The sequence below is a fragment of the Lichenostomus cassidix genome, chromosome 4A, assembly GCF_008360975.1.
Source record: "Lichenostomus cassidix isolate B80296 chromosome 4A, HeHo_3.0, whole genome shotgun sequence".
Classification (NCBI taxonomy): Eukaryota; Metazoa; Chordata; class Aves; order Passeriformes; family Meliphagidae; genus Lichenostomus; species Lichenostomus cassidix.
Genome location: NC_139485.1, coordinates 18,510,953 through 18,530,790, shown reverse-complemented (window position 1 = coordinate 18,530,790; position 19,838 = coordinate 18,510,953). Strand labels below are relative to the sequence as shown.

Below are 19,838 nucleotides of genomic sequence, written 5' to 3'. Positions count from 1 at the left end.
CACTGAAGTTTTAGGCAAAAAGAGCCAAAACTCAGGTTGGCCAGGGACCAGGGACAACCCATGCTGTCCCCAAGATGGACATCAGGGAGAATTTCTTCCCTGGAATGGTGGTCAGGAATTGGAAGGGGCTGCCCAGGGAGGTGGTGGAGTCACCATCCTTGGAGATGTTCAGGAACCAACTGGACATGCCACTCAGTGACCTGGGCTAGTCAAAAAGATGGTGATAGGTCAAAGCTGACAGCACTCCATGATCTTGGGGTTTTTTTACAACCCCAGTGATCCTATCATTGCATGAGAAGCTGTGGCTGCCCCTGGAGGTGGCCAAGGGCAGGCTGAGCAGGGCATTGAGGATCCTGGGGCAGTGGAAGGTGTTCCCACCATGGCAGGGGGTGGATTGAGATGCCAACCCTGTCAGGTTTCTTTCAGCCCCAAAGCACTCTGTGATTCTGTGTGCTTCACTCAGCCATGGGGAACACATGAAACAGTCAGAAGACAGGAAGGGAAGTAGGAAACAGTTCCACAGAAGATTTGGAAGGTAAAACCACAGCCAGGCACTGTGCAGAGGGCAGGTGTACTCAGCAGTGTCCATCTGCACCCTGCTGCACTCTGACAATTAAACTGCACCCAGGAGCACCCAGGCATGGAGCAGAGCTCCTCAGCACCACTGAACCCGTGCAGAACACTGACAGCACAACAGCACCACATGGGCAAAGCCACAGAAAACTGGTGCTGGAAGCAAAGAACAGGGGCTGAAGTATTTACAGCCCACCAGAGAGTCTCCAGCACTTCTCAGCAACCACCAGAGTTTGCTTGCCCTTGCCACAGCACTCGTTAGGTGAACTCTGCATCTAGATGAGAAACTGCATCCCTGCTTCCCTTCATTGAAATGAGCTGCCTGAACTGAAAGCATTTAACTCCCTTTCAGTGCCTTTCATTATGCTCCAACACGCTGGGCTGCGATTACAGCTTTAAATATTTACTTGACATTATCTTGCATCTGGCAAATGTATTCTGATACTCCCAAGCAAGTCCCATGCAGGATTAAGTTATCCACTGCTCTTTGCACACTGGAAATGGATCCCATTTGTTTCACCACTGCAGCTCTCTCTGAATCAGGTCTGCAAAGTCTAAGAAGTTTTCCAACATCTGTTAAGACAGATGAGATTTGCGGACAGCTGACTAATTTCTAAGTTTCTACAGCAGTTAAACTTTTTCTGCCTCCATTAGGCTTTCTCCTTTATTGTGCTATTCAGACCACACAAAGGGTGACTGTTAGTGCTGACAATTTGTATGCACCCTCTCAGGTTATTCTCTTTCTTATTGGTAATTAACTATTTCATATTGCAAATTCCCATTTTTCAGATAAGGTGCTGTTGTCACAATAGCCCTGTAAGTGAATTATTACAACTGTAATGCATTCATAAATAACACATTACAAGGCTTAAAATACGTATTTTTTTACGGCTGCTGCAATCCAGTTGGCCTACATGTAATAGAAATTGTGCACCCATGAAATTAAACTGAGTAAAAACATTAATTTTCAAAGGCTTAGTTCTCTGAAAAAGTTACTGCTTCTAATTCTTTTTGGTCAAATATTATTTTCTTTCCGATGCTAAATTAGAACACTGAAATAAATAAAAATGACTGCCTCTGGGTAGGGAATTGAAGTAATGAACAGCAACCAAATTCCACTGAAGGCCAGGTAATCACGGGGGTGGGAAGGAGAGAGGAGAAAAACAAACACACAGGTTTTTTTTGATGAACCTGTGGCAGGATAACAGCATTCTCAGACAAGTCTCATTTCCCTCTGGAAATCCCCCCATCCCACCCAGGACATGAACACCATGGGCAACAGAAACAAACAAAATCTGCTTCATCCCGAGCTTTGGTTAGGTTTTCACAGCCCCAGGAGAGTCAGCAGGACTTCAGTCTGATCTCAGAGCCCATGTGCACGGAAATCTCTCCAACAAAAGAGCAGCTGACCAGCACAAAAGGTCTGCCCAGCCTCCCCCCTTCCCGGGATTCACACAGCTGCTCCAGCCCAAAGTCAAGAGAACATTTCAAACATTTCCATCACCTTGCTGTGCCCCTGGTGGCTCAGGCAGGCTGCTGTGCCCGCAGTCCTACAGCACTGATACACTTTTGTCCCATTTATTTGCCACGAAGATACTCAGCCAACAACAAGATGGGGAGTGGGAGTTGCCCAAGAACAATTTAGTCCGTTTCTAGAGAAATAAAAACTCAAAAGAACACTTCTTTCAAGTTGCAATAATGAGACAAGCCCGTGGTTTTTGGCCAGCCCAACTTTGTAAAAACAGCCTGTAAAATGTCTCCCTGGCTTCTCCTGAATGGCCTCTAAACCAGTGGCACTTAGCCTGCTTGGTCAGCAGCACACACAGAAAGCTATTAAACCTGAGCCACAATAACTGATCTCTGCTAGCCACTCATGCCTGTCCCAGGGCAGCAACACGACACAGAAATGTTCCCAGCACTGACTGCAGCATGGACAACATTTAAATTTCCTTCACACCCAAACCAGGAAGATTTTAAGGCTTTTTTGGCTCACTCTTCATTCCCAGGCTATTAACACCTGGTCAGATAAGGCTATCAAAGCTATCCAAGGCCGAATCACTGAAATGCACACCTCCAGCTCACAGCATTTTGCTGCTGCTGCTTCTGGCATATGGAGTGTTTAGATGAAAACAAGCAAATACTGGGTAAAAACTATTCCAGAAAAAGCTGAATATTTATGGCTTGTACACAGAAACCTGACTGGCAAGTGAGTGCTTCAGGTAGAGATAAAAGGAGTGACAGAAGAGTAACTTTTGTCTCTGCAGTCTACATTTAATGAATGCATCTACATTTGCAGATGATTAGGTCCAACCTAAGTGCTTTGTTGTTCCTTTGTTCAGTTTCTGAAGGGTTCGTGCTTTATTTATTCTTTTTCTTCTTTTTTTCCTTCCTCCCCCCATAGTTGCAACTAAATATAATTTTTGGCTTTAACAGACCTATTTCCATTTATAGAATCCAGATGACAGACTGGGGATGATATTTCCTAGCTGAGGCATCAGCCTCCTTGACAGAGGGAGAGATAATCACGCTGGGGAAACAGGCTCGGCATCAATGACAAGCTTAAGATGTCAGGAATGAGAGCACCGTGTCTCGTCCCTCTGGGTGTTTTTTCTTGAGGAATTCAGCCACATCTGTGCAAGGCTTGCAGTGCTGCTGTGCCGCCAGCGACAGCGAGGAGGGAGGCTTCACTTCTGAGGCTGCCACAGCTTCTCATTAATTGCTGGCTTATTTATTTAATTACGGCAGCGACACGAACTCGTGCTCACGCTGCCAGCCTCCTTTCCCTGAAACAATCCCTGCTCTGAAACTGCCTGTGCTGGACAATCCTTCCCCTGTGCTGGACAGTCCTTTTCCCTGTGCTGGACAGTCCTTTTCCCTGTGCTGGACAGTCCTTTTCCCTGTGCTGGACAGTCCTTCCCCCTGTGCTGGACAGTCCTTCCCCCTGTGCTGGACAGTCCTTCCCCCTGTGCTGGACAGTCCTTCCCCCTGTGCTGGACAGTCCTTCCCCCTGTGCTGGACAGTCCTTTTCCCTGTGCTGGACAGTCCTTTCCCCTGTGCTGGACAATCCTTCCCCCTGTGCTGGACAGTCCTTTTCCCTGTGCTGGACAGTCCTTTTCCCTGTGCTGGACAGTCCTTTTCCCTGTGCTGGACAGTCCTTCCCCCTGTGCTGGACAGTCCTTTTCCCTGTGCTGGACAATCCTTTTCCCTGTGCTGGACAGTCCTTCCCCTGGATCCCAGCACAGCCCCACCTGCAGCAGGATGTCAGAGCTGACTGCAGTACCTCCAGAAAGCCCAGAGCACCAAGGGTTAGCAAGGGGACTGAGTCTGGAGAGCATTTCCATGGATTGAGGCTCAGATCCCAACAAATGCCTCCACAACACATGTCACTGCCTCCTGGATCAAAACAGGCCTACAGCTCTTGCCCCCTCCACTCTGATTCAAGTTCTGCTTTTTAGTTTGTAGATCAAGTGCTCTGCAGTCACAAATTAAATTATGCTGATAAAATTAGTTAGATCAAGGTACTACTTTTCTTTTGAGATGGGCCATTTGATGCTGCAAAATGCCACCAAATTAATCTTTCTGAAAGTAGATTCCTCCTCACAAGAGATTTTTGTTGCCAGATGCTGATGTAAATGCTCACAAATCATGGAAGATTTCCAACAGATGTGCCACCTTCAGTGAAACAAAAACAAGGAGGCTTTCTGAATTCAAGAATAACATTAACTCATAAATGATTGCTTGATGCAGATGACTGTTAGTATAAATATTTTAACTAATGTTCACCAGGGGATTTTTTTCCCAGGAAGGATGTTTTCCTTGAATTGCTGTTTAAATTACTGCTTTGTAAAGACTTGCACTATATATATCATGAAGCTCCCTCAGCCTCTCCTAGCAGCACTGCAAGCAGTACTCTTCACCAAATTTGGAGGTAATGACACCAAGAAAACACAGAGCTTTTTTCTCCAATATTATTTGTTATAGAACTCAGAAATGGGCCCTGACTTAGGACAAATGAAAAAGTGTCACAGAAAATAATCCTGATGAAACTATAAGATGTTCCTTGAATCCAATTCTGTTCTCTTTACAGCAAAAATATCAAAGGCAAGAAATGATGATACACAGACAATAGATGAGGTGATGCTAAAGTAGTTTCTGCAAAAGAGACACACAGTTTTTGGCAGATGTGAGCTCTGGTCCAACAGAGTAATTCAAGGATTGCAGTAACCAGCTAACAGACCAAAATGCTCTGAAACACATCAGCAAGTTGGGCTGGCAGAGCAGAGCCAAGGCTGCAGACAGCCATTGTTTGACCTGCTACAGTCTATTTATTTTCCTGCACGGCTGTATTTCTTGTGCAAATGCTACCACAGCAGATGAAATTCCATCTGAGCTGGGGAACAATCCCACATCTCACATCCAGCCCCTCTGGCTACACCTTTCCCACCACTGTCCCTGCAGGAAGCCAGGAGGACCAAGGGGGAGCAGAGAACAGAAATGGCAGCAGGTTTTGGGGAGAGCCAGATGATGCTGAAAACAGGTTTATTTTCACTAGAACTACTTAAACAATGAAAAACTCTAGAGTCTCCTCACCAGTCCTTCCATCCTGCAGTCCCAGCAGTTTCCCCTGGCCGAGGGGGAATCAGCTCATTCTCAGGAGCAGCACTGTGATCTGCAGTGTCCCAGACTCTCAGGACATCTGCCCTGCTGTGACACTCAGCTGGCAGCTGCTGCAGGAACAGGAGACTCCTGTAGTGCCTGCAGACATGGCTGGGAACAATGGATCTGCACTTCCTTGGGTGTTCAGTGCAACATCTGAGAGGTTAATTGGAGCTCTGCACAGATCTCGTGGTCTGTATTCACCGAGGTCATTACAAGCCTGTCAGCTCGTTATAGCTAAAGGAAAAGGTTGGAAACCTCCCCTTGGAAGAACTCATTCAGTTGCTACTGCAGCCCTTCTTCAGGGCAAGGGGATGTCAGTCCAAAGCTCTGCAGCTAGAAGATGAAGATGTGAAATATGTTTGAAAGAACTGCCAATCATTGTTCACACTCTCTCCATCCCTCAGCAAGGAATGACAGCAGAGTTATCTAGCAGAGCCCTTTACAGCTCCCAGACCCTCTCTGTGACATACCTTTGTCATCTCTGCTATGTTGTCTTTGCCTTGCCAGGTTGGCTTTGGCCAGTGAATACACTCAATGAAAAGTGAATTATGCACAGAATGAAATCCCTGGGGGATCTTTGCCATGCAACACTGAGGCACCAACACAAGCAAGTACTAAAACATGCAGACATTTCCTGAAAGAGGTGCATGCATGGACACAGTTGTATCATAAACATATTTATACAGACAATTTTGGATAGATAGATAGATGGGCACCTCTTAACACTCTAGTTTAACAAAGGAAAACATCAAGACTAAGAATATCAGGACTAAGATCTTTTAGTCATCTTTGAATCTCTAAAGACAATGCAGACATGGTTTTAACAAGCAGTTGTCTTGGAGGCACATGAACAATAAGTCGTGAATAAAAAAGGGTTTGTGGGCTTGCTTTTCACACGAAAGAGGTTATCATTAAAAAGATGATTCACCATCCATTTTGCTCTTCAAACACACAGAGTCCCTCCTCCCATTCCATCCCACTACATTCTGCTGTCTGGTGCTGTGGGAAAGGTCTTGACAGCAATGCCAAACCCTTGGCATTTCTCAGTGGTTCCCAGGACTGCTGAGACCAAGCAGGAACCATTCCCTGTCCTCACTGCAAGAAATGAAACCAGCACAGTCTAGAAGGGGAGCTGTGAGCAAGTCTAACTATGAACCACAGAATATAGTTCAAATGCAGATGCTTTTGATCCAATTACTTAAGGCTTAACCAAATAATTAGAGGATGTTTCCTACACACTGTGCTCAGATCTACTCCTTGTCATCTGCCAACAATTTCGTTATTAAAACAGAGATCATAACAATATTAATAAGCCACAGCCAGTTTGCCCATTGCACAGGCAGGAACAGATGGGCAATCTGTTACCCAAATATATCTTTGCATGCTGTTTTTAGCATAGTTTGACCACCCAGGTGAATGGCAGATATTGATACCTGTCAGCATCTTTCAGCAAGCCACACAACCCACGGTGTTAAGAACTGTGCTGAAGACATTCCCTGCATGTCATGAAAACTCTGCAAAGCAATTATAGAAGCAAATAAATTATTAAGAGAAAGAAGTGACAGCTCCGGGAATTGATGCAGATCCCGGTGAGAATTTAGGTTGTTACTGACAGGAAGTTATTGTTCAGCAGGTGATTGGCAATGCAGAAGGGATGGGGGTTTGGTGCTGCTTTGAATCTCCCCTCAGCAGCCAGGGAAGGAAGGAGAGAACACCACAAATTACCTTTGGGGTTTTTATTCAGCCTGCCAAGCCCAGCTCAGGAGCTGCCCTGCCATGCCCTGACCCTGCTGCTTTGTCCTGCAGCCCAGGGAGCAGAGCCACCCTGTGCTCCCATCTCCAGCCCTCTCCCTGCACATCCCTGGGATGCAGCCTGGCAGCAGTGAGGCACAGCTAGCCTGGCACCACATGCTCTCTCCTTAAATCAGTTTTCAGTTCTCTCACATCCGACTGAAATTAAAACTTGCAAACTTTGACTGCTGTCCTTGGCACTCTTGACATCTCTTTATCATTTTGTTTGGTTTTTTTCTCCTTTCACTCTTGTTCTCTGCATCTGACACAGGAGTTGTCAGAAAGGACAGAAGTGGGAGAAAGCACTTGACACAAGAAGGAGGGAAACATTCAAAGTAAAGTTTTTCTACAGAAAAGCAAAGTTTCCAGCCTGAGATTCTGCCTCTTTTTGATTTTATTTTTTTAACTTATGTCCTTCCAAGAAAACAGACTCTAGTCACAAAGCATTTGTTTAGCTGCAAACCTGGGGTGTCCTGGAGCAGAGCAAGAGACAGAGAAGTGAGAGCAAAAGGGGAAATGCTTTTTTAACAGCTCTGAATCTACATCAGCTCCCTGCAAACCCATCAGAAATCTTTCCACCCAGTGCAACAGGCCTGGCCTGTGCTCCCAGAGCTCAAACCACCAGTGTCCCTCAGACCTGTGGAAATATCTGTTTGTTTCAGCTGGGTAAGCTGCTGCCACTGCAGGACTGCTGCTCCTCCTCTCCTACCTGTTATCAACCACAAACCCCCTCTAAGGGCAGATGTGAGAGTCTGTCAGGACATAAAGAGGCTTTCTGAAAACTTCTGTCACTGTGAACAACTGTTCTGACCCTACAAGAGACTCCTTCACATGCAGCCACAATACCACCCAGTGTCCTGTGGGACAACATCTGCTCACACCTGAGCCTCTTGAGATGCCTCATTCATATCAGAGTCCCAAACAGACAAGTTTACCTTCAATTGAAAATCTGGATTGGGTCTGTGTAAATCCACTCACACCTCAGTCTCTGCATCAACCTAGTGCATCTCTCTGGTGTCATCTGCTCCAGCATCTCCCCATGCACTGTTTCAAAACCTGCCCAGTTTCTCACATTTCCTCTCCTTCTCTGCCACAAGAGGTGGAAGAGATCACTCAGATGTAATTTCAGCAAACAATAAATCCCTGTATCAGTGGTGCTGCCCTGAAAGCAGTAGATGGAAATCTCAACCTGATTTTCCAGCTTCTACAGCATTTCCTTCCATAAGATCATTAAACTGCAGGCTCAAAGTTACACAGTTTAAATCGTGTCTTTTTGCAGAAAAGTCTAAGTACCAAAAAAACAAATTGTGATTCATAATCTGTCATTTTCAGTCCATATATCATGTCTAGCAAACATTGATTTACATGTAAGATTACAGACTTTGTGGCTGTGTTTTCCAAAGCTATTCAATAGTAGCAATCATAGCCAACAATTGATAGGTAATTTTTCTAGTGCACACAAATTAATCTTTGCTAATTTGACCCTCAATTACACACAGTATTTTTCATAGCAACCTGTGAACACCCTCTGCCATTGCACATCATGAAGAGGAAACTATCCCACATAAACCAGGAATGAAACAATTGAGAAAAACCAGTTCACACCACAACTAAGTGAAAAGAAACAAAGAAAACCCCACAGTGGTTCTGTGTGCAGAGCCAGCACCGTCACCAGGGGGATTGTTATTTTAACGCCTGTCTGCTGCTACGTGGTTGCTTTATTAATAGAAAGGATCACACACAGTCTGAGGTAAATTAAAACTCCAATTCTGCTACTCCATGTCATTGTAGAATATGCTAGGCTGTTGTTTGATTTGGTTTCTAGCAAAGCAGGCTAACAAACCCTTCCAAGCCATTAATTCAGCTCTGCAGTAAGGCTACCACAAGTGCACTGGCTCATTAAGGCAATTTGATGTAACCTGCACTCATTAGCACAGCCACCATCCATATCCCTGACTGCAGCCTTGCTTGCAGACACCAGCACAGGTGACCTGCTGTGCCAAATGCCTCTTCTGTCTCAGGAAAACTTCACAGAAATAGCAAAATGGAAAACCTTGACTTACTCAGGCTTTAAAATCCATTCAAATGCAAGAATATGATAACATTTTGGGTCTCTTTTTTCATCCAGAAAAAGATTATTTAACCAGATGATGGGAAATTCTACAATGCAGACAGTACTGTTATGATAGTCCTGAAGGACATAAGTTTACAGATAAAACTGATAAACTCCCTCCTATATTTGGTGGAAAGGATGGTTTAACCTTTGGGAAGGAAATACAGGAAGGATAAATTATGAGTTGTGCCATAGTTGAAATAATAAGAACCAACTGTGACCTTGGTGTGCAGCCCAGGCTGCTGAGAGTATAAAAACTGCACAGAGCTGCTGCCCACAGTTGGGGAAAAAAAACCTAAAAAACTTTCTGTGCTTAAAAAAAGGGACACTAAAAGGAATGTACAAAGAGAACTGAGGCAGCATTTAGCCTTTCAGCAGGGACATTTACAGGTGCAGCACTCATCAAGCTCAGGATAATTAAGCTTGGCCCTTGAACTACATCCACCCAGTGCAGTGGCTGCAGGTGAAGCACAAAATCCTTGAGTGAGACTAATTCTGAGTCCTCCAGTGGAGAAATTAGGTAGCTTAACACAAAGCACCTTCTATTCTCTTGGCACACTTAAAAAAGACTGCTATTCACCTAATAAAAGGGAGACAGACTTCTGACCCTCTGCTACACAGTAAATCAAGTGCCTAACAACAACAAAATAATCCATGTGCATGTTTGCTCAAGTGCCTAAGAACAACAACAACAAAATAATCCATATCCATGTTTGCTGCTTCCTAAACAAAAACCTGTTTCTTGAAAGTCAGGTTGACACTGAATGTTTGATAATGAGGTAACTGCACTGGCAGCCCTGCAGGCTTTCAGCAGGCTGCTGCCCTTGACAAACACCTGCCTGTAAACTCTCTCTGAGCTCACTTAGATGGAGAAGTTTGCTAAACTGAATTTATGTATTTATTTATTTATTTACTTAGCTACATGTCATGTACCTAAGCCACCAGTGCTGGGAGAAGCACCTGGTATTGCATGGAGGATTCTGGGACTACAACCTGAATTTTCCTACCCTCAATGTCTCTCATTTGAACCAAAGGAAAGTCACTGTAGCTGAAGTGACAGCACATCCTCCATCCTGCTGTGGGCTGGCCTGGCTCTGCTGCAGAACTGCTGTAGCTCAACCTTTGCTTTCCTTCACTACCCTGGACAGATCCTTCCATGCATCCATGGAAAGTGACAGAGTCTCAAAGGCTCTGCTCAGAGAGAAGCAAGGAGAATTTCATCCAGTATTCTCCTTTCTGAGAACACTTCTAAAGTTCTCCCTCAATTCTTTTTTAGAAGGCCTCCTGAGTAACCTCCTGAATAATTAATATCTCTTTTGTATTTTGCTGCCGTAATGTGAACACTGAATATATTCCTTAGTAACTACTACATTACAAGTGAATAAAGTGCTGCAGTGGAGTTTCAGAGAGAATTCCCACACTTCCTCTGAGTCACCTGCAAGGTCTGGGGTGTCTCACATCCCACTTAGCATCACCACACTCCAGACAAGCTTTGGTGATGCTCTGGAGTCTCTGTGAGAACATCAGGAGGAACCAAGGTGGTGTCAGCAGGAAATTCTCAGCCAGAAAAACCCTCAGCCCCCTTTGAGAGCTTTCCACCCTGGAGCTCAGCACGACACATCAGAAGGAGCAAAAGCCCCAAAGCTTCACAAGCATAATACTCTCCAAATTACTCCTTGCAATTAAGCTGTGTCATCTGGGAGACTACAAATGTTTGCTGTAGAACTGCACCAGACAGGCTCTGAAACAAGGCAGCCTGTGCTCTTTTCAAAGTCCACCTTCCCTTTAACAAGTGCTCTGTTATCAAATTGATTGGATTTTATTTTGATTTTTTTAAGAAAAACAATTTGCTCCTATTTGCTGCCAAATTTCAGTTTTAATTTTCAAAGATTTTTCTGTCTATGTCAATTAGAATTGTGACCACATCATGGTTTCATTTTCCTTCCACTTTCTCCCTGGCCAAGAAAATCCATATAATTTAAGTTAGTTAACATTTGCTGGTTTTTTCTGTGTACAGAGAGGTTTTAGGCATTAAAACATAGAAATAAATAAATCAAGAGAAGGATAGTGAAGACACTATTATACAATATTTTAGTAAACCTTCAGCTTTATTTCAGTGAAACAAATCAAGAAACTCCTCAAGTCTCTGCAAAAATTAGGAAATGAACAGGCAGAATAGGAGTCAGGGGTATTTCAGTGCTCCAGCCTTGGAATTTGCCCAATGAGCTCCTCTAGAAATGCCCAAGGAGCCCCAAAGCACACATTTAACTGAGGGGATGGATGTGGTCTGTGCATTTTCTATCACTGCTGTTTTTTCTCACATATCTGTCCTATTTCATCTTCAAGGAAGAGGCACAAACCTGCAATAGCAGCTCTCAAACACTTCAGCTCCCCACTGGATGTTCCTTCTCTCTCCCCCACGCCACTGAACACTGAATTCTCCCTTCAAAACTCAAATGTGGATGATGTTCACTTCTTAAATGGAACAATGGAACTCCTCTTCCCACCTTCCTCCCTCCATTTTCACCCCTCTTCGTTTCAATACCATCAGCACTTGCCAGAGAATTCAGAAAGTATCAGCTTAATGAAGTGCAAAGCTAGAATTCACGACGGTGAAGAACTGATAGCAGTTAGGATGTTTTCATAAAAATAGGTTACAGCCAAGCCAATCAGTCTACAAACTCCTGTACAGAGAAGCATTTCATTTCTGACATTTGGAGGAATTTTCTCTGCCTACGTTGTCCTCCCTGAGGGTGAAGGAGACTCCTGGAAAAATGGAACAGTGTGTTCAAAACACCAGCAGAGCACATGCAGGACAAGCATGCCTTCAAAATCATCAGAAGGTCACCAAGCCTGCATGGTGAAAGCTAGGATCGATTTAAATATTGTCACTGGAAAGTGGGGATCCCTTCATTTTGCCCAAAAGGCACTTAAACCATGGCAACATTGCACATCTAGCTGTAGGAATGAACTCCAGTGAGTGAGACTGAAGGAATTAGCACTGCTCTGAATCACACTCATGGATGGAGTCCCACTAGACTCCTCAGAGGCTGATTACAGTGTCACAGTCATTAGATCAGAAGGAAACACATTTGGTTTGAATCTGGGATTCTCTTCAACAGAGAAGTACTAAAACAAAAAGAATAAACCAATTTAAATGTTTAAGAAGTGAAATAAAGGCCTGTACTATCAGGGTTTTAATGATCTCTATCAAATTACTGTTCCAAAGCAATGGATGTGCTGAAGGATTTTCAGCAGCAGCACCTTACTGCTACAGCACACCACTGTGGGGTGCAGAGAAAAGGGCTGAGGGGATCCCAGGGCTGGTGAGGAAATAAGGAAATCACTGGGAGTCAGAAAGAGATGCTGGCAGAGCCCTGAAGGCACAAGGAAAAGGAAAACAGTACCGGGGAGGAGAAAGCCAAAAGCCTGTCCTAAAAGTCACTCTGGTCTCAGGGGTTTAGCTCCCTGGTAGGAGGAGGAGAAGAAAAGGCACCACATCTCCTACCTTGACTTATGGACTTCCACTTCCTCTCCATGCTATGGCTCCTGGGCTGCCCTGATCCATGGGACAGAAACCATCAACAGCTCGCCATGCAAATCACGTGTCCATCTCGCTCCAACAACAACAAACGCTCAGCAACGCATTCCAGCAGCAACTGGAGAGATTTGGAGCAGCAATACCCAAGGAACGTGACTAGGTTTAAGTCAGGCAGGCCACATTCTCAGGCTCTGTGCCCTGGCGATGCCTGGGCAGCAGCAGAGCTGCAGGGTGCAGAGCTGCACCCCAAACCTGCCTGTGAGCTCAGCCTGTGCAGATGGGAGAGCAACCTCAGCAGGGTGTGATGGAGAGCTGCCCGGGCTGCCTCAGCTCCCCGCATGAGCACAAGGATACAAACATCCTTCTGGGAATTAGCATTTACATTTTATTTGTGCCTTGGCTTGGTTTTTTTTCCACGCTGCTCTAGGCAACATATTTGTAGTTCACTGGACACAGCCTTCCTAATAACCATTACTGTTCCTGGTAATTTTTAATGAGTTGAAGCAAGGCAATTTTGCTTCCTTCCCCCTTTAGAAAGAATTTATTAAAAAGATCTTTACAGGAATAATAGCCTCATAATCAGAGAAGCCACATGCCATGATTACAATTAAAGGAGCCATCTGTTTCTTTACAGTCATGCACATCTCACACAAAAAGTACACACATGACATATGTCATTACTTCCACTTTCCTAATAGGAAATATTTGTCATGATTCCCTCCCACAGAAGCTCCACCACCAGCAGTGCTAGAGCAGCCCCTCCCACTGAAGCCCTGCAACTGTGCATTCAGGTTTTATCTCTTCCTCAGCCAACCCAACATAGCTTTTCAGGCCTCTGTGAATCCTTTGCAAATATATTTTCTGCAAGATCTACAGCTGGGGACTGGCTTGCTGCTCCCTCCCATCAACAGGAGCTGCACTGCTGAGCTCCACATATACACTTGTGTCTTACCATTTAAAAGTCAACTTAGGAAATTAAGCTGCTCACTGGATGATATATTTTCATGTCAATGTATTGTAATATGCAATTTTTTTTTCCTTTCATCTGCTTCCAAATTGCCCTGACCAAAGCAGAGGATGGAGATGCAGCAGACACACCCAGCCATGCTCCTCACCATGCCAGCAGTCAGACAGGGAGTGAGAATATTCCCTGTCCCTGGCTGGCAGGAGGGAGCAGCAGCACTGAGCTCTCTCTCCTTTGCTCCTCACCACACTCATGGCCAGCTGGAGACACAAGATGCCTCTTCTGGGCCAGGTTTTGAAAAAAACATAAATTGTGGACACCACAACTGCTTGATGCTCCTCTCCTGCTGGAAACACAAGCACAGCACAGTCACTCTTACCCTGAGGCTCCCTGAGCATCACCTTTGGGTTCATCCCACCTCAGCTCAAAAGGTTTGCTCAATTCAATGTCTCCACTGTCCCCAGAAGCTCCTCAGCTCGTGGCATGTTCAAATAGCAGCTAACCAAAAGAAAAGCAGGATGTGTGGCACAATTGAAATAATCAGTGCTTCTTGAATCTAACCAACATCCAAAGCCCTGACATCTTGCTGTGGAGTTACAGACTTACACCTGCTGCCCACCAAAGCAGCTCCTGCCAGAGGGAAAATCAGGGCAGCATCTGGAGGAGCCAGAGGTGGTTTGGAGCAGTGATGCTGCCCAGGGGACACCGCCGGGAGGGGACACCGCCGGGAGGGGACACCGCCGGGAGGGGACACCGCCGGGAGGGGACACCGCCGGGAGGGGACACCACTGCTCTGAGACACGACTGGCACTGGTCCTGCTCTCTGCTCACCCTGCCAAACTGACTATCCCTAAAGCACAAAGAACAGACCAATGACAAATGTTCTTGAAAAAAACTCCTGAAATGTTATAAAGTTCTTCCATCTAAAGCATCTCCTCCTCTTTCCCTGCCTTGCCACAGTTCAAACACTGAAGAGTTCAAGACTACCTACTGTGCCACTGAGACATCGTGAAAGGATTTCTTCAGAAAAATCAAAGAGTAGCTTAATTTAAGTTTGTCTGACCTGGGTTGTTACCCTTGCTCTCAGTTATGGAAAACCTTTAAATAGGAACAGAAAGAAAAAAAAAAGAAAAAAAAGAAAAAGTTGTCTCTGTTTTTTCAGCTTTTTTCTCTGCAGGCCTGAATGTTTTTGCTGTAAGCTGTTTATCAGAGGCCAGGAGACAACCTCTGAAGTGATTCCCTGGCAGCTCTGCAGCAGCAATGTCTCCTTCACCCATCGTGCTCCCATGCAGATCATCATTCCTGTGCACAGACATGTATTTCATTATTCACAATACTCTGTGACCCTGAGCTGTTCTGTAAATTCTCCATGTCAGTTCAGTGAAAAGCACTGTCTTCCTCATGTCTATCTATATTCAGTTTCTGTGACATCTTGCATTATTATGCAGGATTGCCCACCCATGGCAATCATTGCTTTGCTTTGATCATCTGTGGAATGCATAATGATGAAAGATGTTAAGATTAAAAAAAATAAAACAAAGCACTTTACATCCTTAATTCAAACATTGTATTCACATTGCACATTTTTAAAGTACAATTTTAAGTCCTGTAAACATTTATATAAACACGTAAATATATATAGTGCATTTATTTTTTCATCTGTCCTTCTAAACACAAACTTGTAACATTGATATGCTCTGGGGTTATGACCAAAAACAGATCTGTGTTTCAGAGGCACGAAGTCAGGACATTCCTCACAATTCCCACCCTCTTCCACTCCACAAACACATTCCTAAATAACTATGTATACTTACACCTGATTTAAAAAATAACTGAGTTAAGCCTCTGCTGAAGAGGAGGGCAAGGTGTAATCAAGATTTATTGATATTTCAGCTGTACTTCTGCACTTTTCACATCATTCTGCCTCCCAACAGTTACATTCTACTGCAGGGTACATAGACAAATATATCCATCCTGAAAACCCCTCATCTGCCTAGGAAAATCTCTCCTCAAAACTTTTATGAAAATAAAATCAATTGTATAGATATTAGAAAAGAGCAGATGACTGAGGCAAGAGTATCTGGGTAGAAATGCTCAACACTGACAAAAAAGGAACAATCAGTGAGGTATGTAATAGAAAATGATTTCCACATCTTAAGCTATCTGCTCACATACCAATTTTTTCCTCAGCTTCCCCTTCACTGCTTGTCTGCCTTGGCATGACTGGTGGTGCCAGGAGCAGAGCCATGCAGGCAAACAGCATGGCAGCAGCAGGAGCTGCAGTGCTCCCTGGGCTGCTCTGCCAGCTCTCCAGGTGAGAGGAGGATGGCAAACACCCCAGAGCAGCTCTGCTGGGCAGGACACTCCCTGTGCTGCTCTGCCAGGGCTGCCCTGAGCTCCCAGCACCTCTGCAGCCTCAGCTGGCTCTGAACACCACCTGAAATCACAGCACTGAGAGTCACAGCAGTTTTCTCTCTGCCCTAGAAACACACTGCCAACTGAACATCAGAACAACCAGGAGTGCTAAATCCAGGCATAGAGGTTATTTGAGTAAAGAGTTTTTGAATGATACTGTCAGAATTACATGGGATGTGGAACTGCTTTTCAAGCTGCTTTGGATTTCTGCATGAAGGACAATCCATGAACCTAAGAGAAGAGTGAGCATCAGCTACCAGCAGATCTGCCAGAGCTCAGAGATGGGAGCTCTCCTGCCCCAGCCCTCCTCAGCATCAGGCTATTCTGGGAGGAAACAGCTTAGTAAACTTCAAACTGATGCCCAATTCATCAAATGCCCACAGAGCAAAACCAAGCACTCCCAGTGCTGCTGTTCCATCCCTCAGCAGTGTGAGCCCAGCAGCCTCTCCGTGGAGTGAGCCAGGAAAAAAGCTTCTCCCTCGAGACATTCCCTCTGAGCCAAGGCAAGAGGAGCGAGGGGAGATCAGTTTTGGTAGAAAACCCGTGGCTGACACAGCTCCCAGGGCTGGACATGTCCCTGCCAGGGCTGTGGGCGATGGCTCAGTGTCCTGAGCTCTGTGACCCCAGAGCTGCCAGCAATGCCAGCAGCACTGCTCCTCCTCAGTGCACACAGGAACCTTCCTCTAGCAATGCTCAGGTTTCTCCTGGTGATTGATTCTGCTCCTCTGATATTCTCCCTGACAAAGCAGTTTTACTAGCCAGCAGCTATCCGCATCTTGGGCTAATCAATGCTATATATTATTTCTTTTTATTAAACCTCTTCTAGCAATAGTAGAGGTTATTTTAAGACTTGGAATTAAGAAAGCAATCATTCAGTCATAGCGAGGAGTGTCAGTAAACCGAGATCAGACAAGAAAACAAGCAATATTTCAGAAAAGCTCTTTCTGGATCCTTCCACAGAGCCTGCCTGAGATGAGGCACAAGAACACGTCCATGGGAACAACTGCCACTTGCTACTTAGGCAGGTTTGGAAATTCTCTTTTAATGCTCTCTCTTTACAGTGGGAACAAATCCTCCAACAACACCGTTTTTCACCACACTAAAGCACCTACAACATGAAAGCCTCCCAGCTTGGAGCTGCTAAATAACCCAGGCTGAGTGCAGCTCTGTGCAGGGACAGGGGACAAACTGCTCTGTGCAGGGACAGGGGACAAACTGCTCTGGCTGTGCACAGATTGTTCTCTCTCACATTACCTGGAGGACATAAACCAGAGAACTGCAGCTCGACAGAAAATGTACACAATTAAAACTCCAAACTCCGGACGGATGGAGAGGAGATGCTTGGCAAGGAGAAGCACTGCTCTGCTACGTGGTGCAGCCCTTGGCTCTGTTTCAGCTGCAGGGAAATACTGAAGCATGGGCGTCTGTTTATTCTAAAGATGTCAAACCATCAGCCAATTTTATAAAACAAAAAGCATTCTGAATGGAGAGTACTTCAGGCTAAGCATCATGCTGCAAAGTTTCTTTTGGCTAATTAAAAAAGTTCTTTATAAAGGTTTCTCTATTTGCATGTCTAATTTGGTTTCAGGTCTTAAAGTGGTATTTCAAAAAAACCCCAAAAAACCAACCAACCAACAACAACAAAAAAACCCAAAAAAAACCACCACAACAAACCCAACCAACCAAACTAAAAACCAAAAAAAAAAAAAAAATCCAAAAAACCACACAGCTAAAAGATGCATGACAAGTTTTGGCAAAATAAAAACTTTTATGAAAAACTGACCTGATTCTGGAAGAAGCAAAATGTGAACACAGCATGGCATAATTGCATGAATTTGTTATTACAGCCATTCTAGTGACATCTGCTTCTTTCTCTGCCTCACTGATTTGCACATTATAAAAAGCAGACGGCATTGGATGCTGGTCATTCAGGAAGGTCACCACCTGACTGTGATACATAATTCCACCTCAATTATTTTAGGCTTTTTTATGACAGAACAGAAATTTATTACTGTACAGACAATAACTACATTCAAAGAAGTGGTTAGCAAAACTGAAATACTTCAAAATGGGACTGAGAGAATAAAGTGGGAACAAATATTATAAGAAGGATTAATTTTCTGTTGCAGGACTCAGAGGTTTTCCACTGTGAGTTCTTTTTCACTGTGATTTATCACTTTGATTTTGCTTGTTTTTTCCTCCTCTCATTTTCATGCATCACTGTATCACAGTCAAGAACAAAGTGTGATTCCACTGCTTCTACTGGCAGGGTGTTTCAGGCTGTCCTGCTCAGAAATCCATGTACTACAAAGAGAATACAGAAATCATCACAGAGTATCATTAGCAGAAGGATTACTATTACTTTCTCATTAATTTCTCTTTTACTTATAATTAGACTGATCCTGGAGTTAGGCAGGCAGTAGACTAACCTAATCAATAAATCTGCACAAAAAGCAACAGAATTGGGCCAAAGGCAACAATAAAGGGTAGACAAAAATTACATTAAATAGGTGCTATCATAATTAAGGGCTGAAAGACACAATGGCAAAATTCTCCTCTAGTGATGGACAAACAGGGTGTGCCTGTACTGTCATTTCTGAATTGGTGATACACCACTAAGAAGCAGAGAACTGCTCTTATTTCACTGCGAAACAAAACACTATTAATTGATTCTGAATAGCTACAATATGGAAATTGCAATTGCAGTAACTCCAGCTGCTGAGACAGAATGTGAACAGCAGCCATGGGCTCTAAATTGCAGTTGAACAGCACTTTCCAAAACTCCCCAAGAACACTGATAAACATAGACAATCCTGCTGTGAGACTGAAGTATGTTTTCCTAAAAATATCTTTTTGTTTTCCTTTTCTCATTGCTGTTTCTAGGGGTTTTTACGCTCCATGCATTAATTGGAATAATACAAAGTATAAATACGGTATGTGCCAACCACAGCAATTCCAGTGCTGAGAGCCACAGTAAATCTTCAATGCAAACACATTTACTGCAATATCTGAAAGTAGCATAAGATATGCATTAAGGTAAAAATGTCACACGGGACAGTCATAAAACCATAAAATGGTTTGGGTTGAAAGGGACCTTTAAAGATCATCTAGACCAACCCTCAAAAGCTGTTCCAGCCTTGAAACCTGACAAGAGGAAGGCACGAGAGGAGAATGCCATTTTCAGTCAGAATGAAAAACGATTGCATTTGTTTGCAATGATTTTTCTGCTTACATTGAAACATCGATCACAGCTCTCACTTCTAACCTATCTCATCACCATTGATGATGAACTCTTTACAAAACAGTTAAAAGCAGGAGGTTTATTTTCTTTTCCAAGTATATCACTCCTGCTGTTCTGTTGGATTTTTTTTCCTCCCCCACCAAAGATGGCCATAAAAAGAACAAGAGACATTTTTGTCATTAGGTACAAACCCAAATCTCACACGTTTATTGGTTTCTTTTTAGAGCCATTAGGTAAAACTTAAAGAATGGAAAAGAAACCCCAGTTAAAGCTCCATCAAAGTGAACTTATACTTCAGTCAGTAAATTAAATAATCCGTGCCAACCTGAGGGCTCCCAATCCTGTCACAACATTCCATAAGCACTGATGGTTATAAAATATTAGTTCTGAAGTGCTCTTATTAATATTAAGCTGAACCAAGCCACGAAGTTCAAACTTAGATCAACTGGCATTAAAAAAGTGTTTGCATCTCTAAACGGCACAGGCATTGATCTTTGTGCTCAATACGTCTTTTATTTAAAGACATTTAAAAGTACAAGGT

At 44.1% G+C, this 19,838-nt stretch overlaps 1 protein-coding gene across 5 annotated transcripts in view; it reads right to left on the bottom strand.

Moving 5' to 3' along the window:
* FGF13 (fibroblast growth factor 13) overlaps positions 1-19,838 on the bottom strand; it is a 206,884-nt gene that overhangs the window by 101,827 nt on the left and 85,219 nt on the right. The window contains exon 1 of one of the 5 annotated variants that reach the window (XM_085060764.1): positions 12,645-12,690. The exons of the other annotated variants lie outside the window; for them this stretch is intronic. Coding sequence (XP_084916890.1) covers positions 12,645-12,675 — 31 coding nt within the window. The 5' untranslated portion in view covers positions 12,676-12,690. Of the gene's footprint in view, positions 1-12,644; positions 12,691-19,838 lie in introns of those variants that run through there. 5 annotated transcript variants of the gene reach the window in all.